Raw genomic sequence first — 10,635 nt, forward strand, 5'->3', positions numbered from 1 at the left:
CTTGAGGGATGTCTATAAGTGGGAGTTCTTAAGTAATATGATTAATTGAACTTAATTTATCATGAACGTAGTCTTGATAGTATTTGCAAATTATGTTGTAGATCAATAGCTCGCGTTGTAGCTCCCCTATGTTTTTTATATGTTTCTAGAGAAAACTAAGTTGAAAGATGATAGTAGCAATGATGCAGACTGGGTCCGTGATCTGAGGTTTATCCTCATTGCTGCACAGAAGAATTATGTCCTTGACACATTGCTAGGTGACAAACCTATTGCAGGAGCAGATGCAGACGTTATGAACGTTTGGCTAGCTCAATATGATGACTACATGATAGTTTAGTGCATCATGCTATACGGCTTAAAACCGGGACTTCAGAAATGTTTTGAACATCACAGAGCATATGAGATGTTCCAAGAGTTGAAATTGGTATTTCTGACTCATGCCCATGTCGAGAGGTATAAGACCTCTGACAAGTACTTCGCCTAAAAGATGGAGGAGAATAGCTCAGCTAGTGAGCATGTGCTCAAAATGTCTGGGTACTACAATCGCTTGAATCAAGTGGGAGTTAATCTTCCAGATAATATAGTGATTGACAGAGTTCTCTAGTCACCATCACCAACTTACTGGAACTTCGTGATGAACTATAATATGCAAGGGATGATGAAAGCGATTCCCAAGCTCTTCATGATGCTGAAGTCGACGAAGGTAGAAATCAAGAAAAAGCATCAAGTGTTGATGATTAAACAAGACCACTACTTTCAAGAAAAGGGCAAAGGGAAAGAAAGGGAACTTTAAGAAGAATGGCAAGCAAGTTGTCACTCCCGTGAAAAAGCCCAAAGCTGGACCTAAGCCTGAAACTGAGTGCTTCTACTGCAAAGGAAATGGTCACTCAAAGCGGAACTACCCCAAATATTTGGCGGATAAGAAAGATGAGAAAGTCAACAAAGGTATATTTGATATACATGCTATTGATGTGTACCTTACTAGTGCTCGTAGTAGCCCCTGGGTATTTGATACTTGTTCGGTTGCTAAGATTAGTAACACGAAGCATGAGTTGCAGAATAAATAGAGACTAGTTGAGGATGAAGTGACGATGTATGTTGGAAGTGGTTCCAAGATTGATATGATCATCATCGCACACTCCCTATACTTTCAGGACTAGTGTTGGACCTAAATAAATGTTATTTGGTGTTTGCATTAAGCATGAATATGATTAGATCATGTTTATTACAATACGATTATTCATTTAAGACAGAGAATAATTATTATTCTGTTAATAAAACCTTCTATGGTCATACACCCAATGTTGATGGTTTATTGAATCTTGATTGTAGTGATACACATATTCATAATATTGATGCCAAAAGATGCAAAGTTGATAATGATAGTGTAACATACTTGTGGCACTGCCGTTTAGGTCATATTGGTGTAAAGTGCATGAAGAAACTCCATGCTGATGGGCTTTTGGAATCACTTGATTATGAATCATTTGATACTTGTGAATCGTGCCTTGTGGGAAAGATGACTAAAACTCCGTTCTCCGGAACAATAGAACGAGCTAATGACTTATTGGAAATAATACATACCGATGTATGCGGTCCGATGAGTGTTGAAGCTCGTGGCCGGTATCGTTATTTTCTGACCTTCATAGATGATTTGAGAGGATATGGGTATATCTACTTAATGAAACACAAGTCTGAAACATTTGAAAAGTTTAAAGAATTTCAGAGTGAAGTAGAGAATCATCGTAACAAGAAAATAAAGTTTCTACGATCTGATCGTGGAGGAGAATATTTGAGTTACGAGTTTGGCCTTCATTTAAAACAATGTGGAATAGTTTCAGTGCTCACACCACCTGGAACACCACAGCGTAATGGTGTGTCCGAACGTTGTAACTGTACTTTATTAGATACTAGTTGACCCGTTGCGCCAAATGATGCAGAGACCTGCTGAATACATGTTGTCGATGAAAATAGTTTCATGCTGCAAGAACCTTCAACTAAATCATGCTATTTTTTAAACATGTTTATTACGTTGTTAAATAATAGTCTGGGAAAAGGGAAACTTTGCATAATATGAATATGTTTAGTTTGAAAATATGGCCACCATGATGAGAGAGTAAAGTTGGCATGGTTGTATTTTTTAGCAAGTTTGAAAACCTGGTTATCATGATGAGAAACCTGGCCATGCATATTGTTCCTGCCAAAAAAGAGGGAAAAATATAAGAAACCTAAGAAAAAAACATGTCTTTGCTGTGCATATATGGAGATATAGGGATCAGGAGGTATTAGGATAGCCCATATGTTATTTAGCCCAGTCCACATAGAGCAATGCCTGTGGCCCATGAGGAGCTGAGCGAAGACTGTCTTTCCCCTTCTTTTCTTTCTCGGTTCCTCAGCTGGGTGACAAAGGCATTTCGTAAGCCACCGACCTATGCGATTTTGCGCCAATTGGCGCAAAGATCCGCTAAAGCCATGTTGTCGATGAAAATAGTTGCATTTTGCGAAGACCTATTCGATATTTGTAGTAGAATGCTACACTGAAAATATGGTTATCATGCTGATGATTCCAAGTTAGCAACAAAAATAAATCCATGACTTAGTTGATTTTGTTACGGGCAAGCACATATGACAACAAATTTAATCTCTCATAGTTAGGGATAACGGGGACCTGTTGCGCCAAATGGCGCAAAGGCACCTTAAATCCCTATGCACAAGGAAAAAATTATCCATGGTTCAATCACCTTTAATAGAAAACATGGTCGATTGTTGTCTACAATGAGATGTATATATACACATTTTAATTTGATAGCACAAAATATTTGCTACCATCTTCACAAAGACCCATTACGCATTGAAAATATGTGCACTTCCGGGTGACTGTTTGAGCAAAAAATACATAGGTTTGTTTAAAAATATATGTGTGTATAAAATCATGATTTCTTTGGCCATACACATAGTAGAATACAAATAAGCCAGGGGACTACATATCAACTCCCTTGCTCTTAAAACAAAACAATGAAACTTATCATTTCCTCTCTTCAGCGCATTCTCCTCTCCTTCTCGGGTGCCCTGTGTGGCTTCCAATGAATCCTGCACCACCACCTCCAAAGCCAACGCAAGTGTTATTTAGATAGCAGAAAAACAATGTGCAATACAATTATATAGACATCTCTAGCAAAATATTGATTGCACATGTAGATGGAGACTGAAACGAAGAAGGCATTAAGAATCAAGACAGAGAAGATCTAGTCATAGTATCAGCCAGGAGTCTCAAATGAAGTACCAGTCATGACATAGTTAAGTTTCAGTTCAAATATCATGTAAAAACTTTTCAGCTTAACTTAAATAAAAACATACTGAGACTCCACCATGTGACTTCCACGTAGAAGGTTCTCATATAGATGGACCGACGAGAAAAAAATTACGACAGGTTAGACCAAAAAACAGGAAACATTTTCCTGTCAAAGGCTCCACCTTGTGACTTCCACTTAGAAGGTTCTCATATAGATGGACAAACGAGACAAAATTACGACAGGTTAGACCAAAAAACAGGAAACATTTTCCTGTCAAAGGTAATTCAAAATTAAAGAGAGGAAAATCACAGTCTCTCGTTTTGCCAAAATTACTGTGTCAACCTGATTGTTTTTTAGAGGCCCAAATTTGCTTGATTCTGAATAGACGACAAGGTAAACTGACTATAATAGTCGTCAGTTCATACCACAACCCAATGACTAACAATGAACATCTCTCTATATGCAATATGATTTCAGAGTCAAACATACCATTATTTGCTATTGGACCAACCAAATGTGGTTTCAACTCCACATGAGAAAAACAATGTAGGAACTGAACATACATCCAAGCATACAAGACCAAAAATTCAAGCAAGAATTAGACAGGGCATCTAAGGCCACGATAGCATTCACTCACCCTGGTATGTAGCATCCGTGGAGCGAAATGTGTCAATGCCACGATAACATCCACATGTCCACCTTCATGCCTCCCTGACTCCTCTTGCCGACCACGCGCGGCGTGTCCCCACATTCCCAGCCACGCCTTCTCAAGTACTCTCAAGAAGATAACGGCAATAACAGACTGCGCCAACATTATAAACTTAAATATTAGTAATTATTGGACAAACGTTTAACTTGCACATGAACTATGTAAAATGCAAAATTACTAATGCCAGCTTAATAAAATGACTCCGCGGGGTCGTATATGGCAAACCAAAGATCATGCTTGGTACTATCTCAGGTAGCAACAAATAAGCTAAAAGAAAGGAAACTTAATAAAGATCATGCTTACATGTACATTGATCTGTTGTGAATCTTGTGCTCTCATTCTGTTGTGAATCTTGTGCTCTCAAACAATGAGAGCACAAGATTCACAACAGATCAATGTACATCTAAGAGAAACTAAGAAAACAACATTTTCTTTCAAGATCAACATAGCAGAGTAGAAAATCACATCGTTCTTCCACCCATTTTGCTTGTGGACCTTCCCTATCTGAACAGACTATTACTTGCATTACAATGCCTCTTTTTAATAGTTGACAGCAATGATCTGTGTAGGTAGTAGATGGTCCTTCCCTACTTTACACATTGCACTTTCAAAACCAAAATGTAATTATATATATCAAAACAATTAGCCTCTTGAAGAAGCTGGGAATCCATAACAGAAGGGGATTTCACTTGTAGGCTATGCATCACCGAGTGAATTAAGAAATCAAGACTGAATGTACATGAGCTCTAAACCTGAACTTGCATGCATTTTCTTATATATTTCATCCTCGTTTTCTGATTCAGTGCGTCACTAATTTGGTCCAGGATTTATTTGCTTAGCAAGGCTTATAACAGTGAAATAAACCGCATACTAAAACCATGGTTTGACATCTAGGCAGGGTAAGCAAACATTTTCATGTAAGTAGATAATGTAAAACCAAGGATGCCATCATAATAACTAAAGGGTAAAAGAAATTAAGAGGTAAACATACAGGGGTATACAAATAAGGTTGAAGCATTGCTGGGTACTGGTAGCTGTGAATCTCTTTGTGAAATCATATTGAATATGACCGTTTTTTTAACAGAAACAAGACAGAAGCTTTACTACTTAACCCATATAAGACTCCAATAGGTCATAAGCACACACACGATCATGCACAGAGGACAACACCCAAACAACAATCTTTATGTGATATTTACATTTTCCTTCAAAATTATTTTTGTTTTGTTTTTCAAGTTTAAGTAGTTGTGAACCAAGCTGTCCGTTGCCACATTTAAAAAATAAGAACATGGCAAATAACTTTGTAGCACAAAGAAAATGGATCAACTATCCTATCATCTTTGGATCCATGATACATCCTATTTTCCATTGGAACTGAACATTCTTAAAGCACTGAAAGAACATGGACGCCGAAGAATCCATGAGGAAGAGTACACTACCAGCAACAAACATATGTAAACTAAGTTGAAAAAAATGCTACACAATGAAAAGGGGGGAGATGAACCTATGCACACAAATACTTAGTCAACAGAAAAAGGCAACCATTCATAAATTCATAAAGCTAAAGCAAACCATAATTCAGACCAATCAAGATGCCCTCGAGCGACACGACAATGAATTAAACAAAAGATAAAACACCAAGATAGCAGAAAACAATGGAAGGTGGGTGAAGTACAATTATACCTGATGGACCTGAAGGCACACGCAACAGTAAAATAGAGGACCGTCGAAATAACGTACTCCTCCATCCGCAACCCTGAAGAACCATGCAGGAGCAGTAAGCAAACCAAGGATAGGACTAAGCAGTGAACGCAAAGGAACTGCCTATCCTCCCAAAATTGCAGGCGGACTTGTATCGGATAAAATGAGTCCCAAAAAGCAATTGAGAACATGTTAGTTGTCACAGCCACAGTTCTACTATTCCACAACGTTTGTGTCCTTCACATTTATTTGCAATTGGTACTTAGCAAAATGCATGACCTCTCTGCTTGAAACTAAAATTTCAGATTTCTAATTCTAAACGGGCCATGCTACTTATTACTGCTATTCAGCAGAAGTGTAAAGTGGTTGACTTGGGTATTGGAAAAGATACCGAAGGAAGTCTTGTGGAGCATATGGATGCAGCTCTATGTTCTGATGCTGATATAATCCTTACTTCTGGTGGTGTTTCCATGGGTGATAGAGATCTTGTCAAACCTCTTGCTTGGCAAAGATATGTAAAATTCACTTCGAAAAGGCTACCTACAAATCCTTCTGGGGTATTGTGTACAAGGATGTTGATAAGCAGCATCAGCCTTATGATTGTATTCTTTTCCTGTATGCTGTTGGATAGGCATTGAAAGCAGTTATGTTTGCTCAAACCTAAAGTTACTAACAAATGCAAACATAAACTCATCATCTAACAACAGGAGATTACATCAATAAATTATAATAGAAGAGATTATGTGTGCAGATATGATGATATATAACCCTATTCGATTATTCCATTTGATGTGATGATAAGAAGTACACATCAAGTCGTCTCTTTCTTTTCTCACAAAGCAAATAACACCAGTATAATCTTCAGTAAGAAGAGCACAAAGCAATCCTGCCTTAATTGATAAATAATAATATAGCAATACAACAACAACAACAACAACAAAGCCTTTAGTCCCAAACAAGTTGGGGTAGGCTAGAGGTGAAACCCATAAGATCTCGCAACCAACTCATGGCTCTGGCACATGGATAGCAAGCTTCCACGCACCCCTGTCCATAGCTAGCTCTTTGTCGATACTCCAATCCTTCAGGTCTCTCTTAACGGACTCCTCCCATGTCAAAATCGGTCGACCCCGCCCTCTCTTGACATTCTCCGCACGCTTTAGCCGTCCGCTATGCACTGGAGCTTCTGGAGGCCTGCGCTGAATATGCCCAAACCATCTCAAACGATGTTGGACAAGCTTCTCCTCAATTGGTGCTACCCCAACTCTATCTCGTATATCATCATTCCGGACTCGATCCTTCCTCGTGTGGCCACACATCCATCTCAACATACGCATCTCCGCCACACCTAACTGTTGAACATGTCGCCTTTTAGTCGGCCAACACTCAGCGCCATACAACATTGCGGGTCGAACCGCCGTCCTATAGAACTTGCCTTTTAGCTTTTGTGGCACTCTCTTGTCACAGAGAATGCCAGAAGCTTGGCGCCACTTCATCCATCCGGCTTTGTGTTGTTCCTTCTGAATATAAGCCCCACAATAATAATATAGCAATCAGAATATAAAAAAACTAGACTCCAAAGAGCATTGTGTTGTTCCTTCTGAATATAAGCCAAGCAAAATAACATGGGCTCTTTAACCTGCCCCACAAAAAATGCACTATAATTTTAATAGATTGGTAGAAAGAAGAAGGCAAGTAACCCGCAGCACAAATATGAGGTCACCTACCAATTTTCTACAAAACAGAGACGAACATTCATAGGAGAGAGAGAGTTAGTCACCTTGTTCTTCACCAAATTCTTCTATTGGATTCTCCTGTTCATCTTCTTTCTCAGATCTGGAATATTGTGGTCTTTAGATAAATTGTATACCAGGAAATCAAGACCAAGGACAAGAAATAAACAGGTAAAGAGAGAGAACCTAAAAGCGATTTGCCGAGAACTGCATCTTGCTGCTGTTACAGGTTTTATGGCAGCACCCAACCACTACAAAGAAAAATTCAGGAACATCTGTGCCACATAGAACAGTGGAATAAGATAGAATACATGAAGAGAGGGTAAGAAAGAGATGTGGGGATGACAAAAATACCTACAGGAGTCACGAACAGCAATTCTAGATGTGTCATTGGCAACGCAACATCACTTGCCATGCAAATCCACATGAAGACGAAGGAGGCCGGCAGGGAGTCCGCAGCGGCAGCTCCATGGCTGGGTCGAGCCGATCCGCCTCCTGGCTCGCATCCGCTGCTTCCCTCCTGTAACACATCAAACTAACCTATACATTTTGTTTTTGTGTCTACATATACAAAAGAAAATATTCAAATAATGATCTGCAAGACATAAACATTAAGCTGAAAGGTTCATCATTATAACTATATTTTGGGCTAGTGACCTACTAATATATCAGTTCTACCTGCGGCAAGTCTGAATATGTGCAAGCAATACTGTACTCCCTACAAAATGCATGTTCCCCGAACTGGAAGTATACATCTTGTTGCATTGGTCAGTATGGCACCATAGTGATGCCTGAACTCTCGCACTGAAAAGTTTTAATCTATACCTAATTGCAATAGGCAAGAAATTATTTTTACCAAAAAATGTAAACACAGAGGTTTGGTTTATTTTAGACATGGTCCGAGAGGAATGAAGGATCAGAATTCAGGATTGTGACAATAGTTTTAGAACACAGTTCAGTATAACCGATAAAAAGCTTACTAAAAGCAGCCATATCTAAAGCTTACTAAAAGCAGCCATATCTTCACTTCTTAAAAGAATGTCTTTTTTCAACCTCTCTGTTTTCTAAAGGATACTTCCTCTCAACAAAATACATGAAAAAAATGTGCACAGAATCTTACCCATATGCCTGGCAACTATAAATTCAACAACTGACTGAACAATCAGATGCAGACAACCTCAAACCACCAGCCTATGATTAATCAACTAACACACCAAGGACCAAGCCCAACCAGCCAACCAATCCAGCATCATGCACCAACCACTAATCCGCAAGGGAGACTCGTTCTCCTCATCCCCTGTCCAACCGCAACACTCACATTCCCATCTGCATGTACTACGTACCACCCTTCAGCCTTTGATGACGACAAGAAGAGATAGACAGAGACCAAAAGCCTGAAAAACCATCACACCCAGGCTGCGTTCAGCCATGGTCCTTGGGGTCGGGTTGGGTCCGATAAATAAATACGCAGTACTACAACTGGACCACAGCTGAAAAGGGAGCGCCACATGCTGGCCGATCACACCACCTACAAAATTAATTCAGTTGCTGGCTGCTGCTGTTGCTCCTGCTGAAAATGGAACAATAGGCTGTTTTGAGGGGGACCTGACGTGCCTGGTGGGGAAACGAAACAGTAAAGCCGGATCATGGAAGCAGCCCGAGATCCACCAAAATGACAAGAGTGATATAGTACATTCGTTCATACTCCTCCGGATCCATGTACACTTACATAGAAGGAAGTGATGGTCCCGGCGGACTCGTCGGCGACGAGCCTGATGTCGAGATCGAACCGCCCGAAGAGGTACCGGTCCTTGGACTCCAGCCTGGACCCCGTCTCCCGGTCCAGCGCCAGCTCCACCACCCGGCCGTCGTCGAAGTCCCGGTGCAGGCTCCGACCGGCCTTCAGGGCGGCCACCGCCCGCGTCGCCGCCGGCACGGCCACGGCCACGGCCAGGAGCCGCCAGAGGGAGCCGCGCAGCATCTCTCTCTGAATTTTTGAAATGGGGTGGCGATCGACAGCGAGATGTCGCGAGAAAGTGAGAGGAGTGGGGGGCGACGGGGGCTCAACTCAAGGGACACGATGACGATGAACTCGGGTGCCATGGCCCGCTGGAAGAAGCAGAAGCCCTCTCCCTGCTCCTTCCCTGCCGGCCTCCCCATTGCCGTCCTCTTCGGCCTCCTCCTTTCCCTTGTCATTGGCATCCTCCCCTCCCCTACAGCTCCACCTCCACTGTGAAGACCCCGCCGTCCCTGCTCCCCCACGACGATGGCCCAAGCCCCGATCCGGAACCATGACGGCAGGGAATAGGAGAGGAGGAGGTGAGCAGAGAGATAGGGCCGGTGGCGTGGGTCAGGGAGAGGCTGCAGGGAGCTCCCCCGATTTCATCCTTCCCTCCCGAAGCAGGGGAGCTCCCTGGGAGCGAGTTGCCCAGCCTCGGCGGCTCCCCCGATCCCCTTCTTCCCTCCCGTCGCTCTCTCAGTTTTCGATCTGGAGCGGGAGGGACCGACGGAGCCATCCAGAGGCGGCGACTGCAGCGGTGGCGGCGGCCCCGGCATGGGCCCGACGCGACCACGCAGCAGTCAGACAGGGGAGGAAGAGAGGTTGCGAGGTGGATCTGGTGGCGGTGATGCCGGGGCTTGAGGCTTCCGCCGATGGCAAGGAGGAGGAGGCGGAGCTCGGGCGGAGGTGGGAAGGAGGCAGCTGCGATCAAGGAAAGGGTGCGGCGGGAGGGAAGGAGGAGCGAGGCCGTGCGGCGGCTTTGGGGATCGGGGGCATTGGGCAAGGGGACTAGGGTTCGTCTGGCGGCTAGAATGGGAGTGGGAGTGGGACGAGGCGAGGCTAGGATTGGACGCGGAATGCACGGAGCAGATTGGCCAAAACTTTTTACACGGGGGGACGACGAACCCAGCCAACAAACACACGACGCGAGCCCACCCGTCATTGGCCAGCTAAAATGACCGTGAAGTAAAAATTGGTTTTTACTATTGTGAAGATCCAACGGCTCAAACGAGTCAGAGGGCAGATCCGACGGTCGACGAAGCTTGCAACCTGGGGAGCATTCTGGAGGAGGGTTGGCTAGCTTCTTTTTTGTTTTAAATGGTGCGATCTATGATGTCTTACCACTATCGTTTTGGGGTTATGCATTAGAGACAGCTACATTCACTTTAAACAGGGCACCGTCAAAATCCGTTGAGACGACAC

At 42.7% G+C, this 10,635-nt stretch overlaps 1 protein-coding gene across 8 annotated transcripts; it reads right to left on the reverse strand.

Annotated features, from left to right (window-relative positions):
- Nucleotides 1-2,844: 2,844 nt before the first annotated feature.
- LOC119307790 (xyloglucan endotransglycosylase/hydrolase protein 8-like) lies at nucleotides 2,845-10,282 on the reverse strand. Of its 8 annotated transcripts, none has more exons than XR_005149568.1 (9): nucleotides 9,163-10,282; nucleotides 8,554-9,047; nucleotides 7,792-7,953; nucleotides 7,620-7,708; nucleotides 7,481-7,536; nucleotides 6,095-6,323; nucleotides 5,686-5,758; nucleotides 3,931-4,095; nucleotides 2,845-3,102 (listed from the first exon to the last, which is right to left on the reverse strand). XR_005149568.1 is itself a non-coding variant. In XM_037583871.1 (5 exons), exons 1-3 carry the CDS (start codon nucleotides 9,412-9,414, stop codon nucleotides 7,685-7,687), a joined length of 438 nt encoding a protein of 145 aa, XP_037439768.1. In that variant the 5' UTR covers nucleotides 9,415-10,282; the 3' UTR covers nucleotides 7,174-7,220; nucleotides 7,481-7,536; nucleotides 7,620-7,684. The 8 variants fall into 8 exon arrangements, 3 of the variants coding, with proteins under 3 accessions (XP_037439768.1, XP_037439766.1, XP_037439767.1); XR_005149570.1 differs by having other exon boundaries at nucleotides 6,095-6,159; nucleotides 6,244-6,323; nucleotides 7,792-9,047; XR_005149569.1 differs by having other exon boundaries at nucleotides 2,845-3,090; nucleotides 7,792-9,047.
- Between the last annotated feature and the right edge of the window lie 353 nt (nucleotides 10,283-10,635).

Source organism: Triticum dicoccoides, chromosome 5B, assembly GCF_002162155.2.
Source record: "Triticum dicoccoides isolate Atlit2015 ecotype Zavitan chromosome 5B, WEW_v2.0, whole genome shotgun sequence".
Taxonomy (NCBI): Eukaryota; Viridiplantae; Streptophyta; class Magnoliopsida; order Poales; family Poaceae; genus Triticum; species Triticum dicoccoides.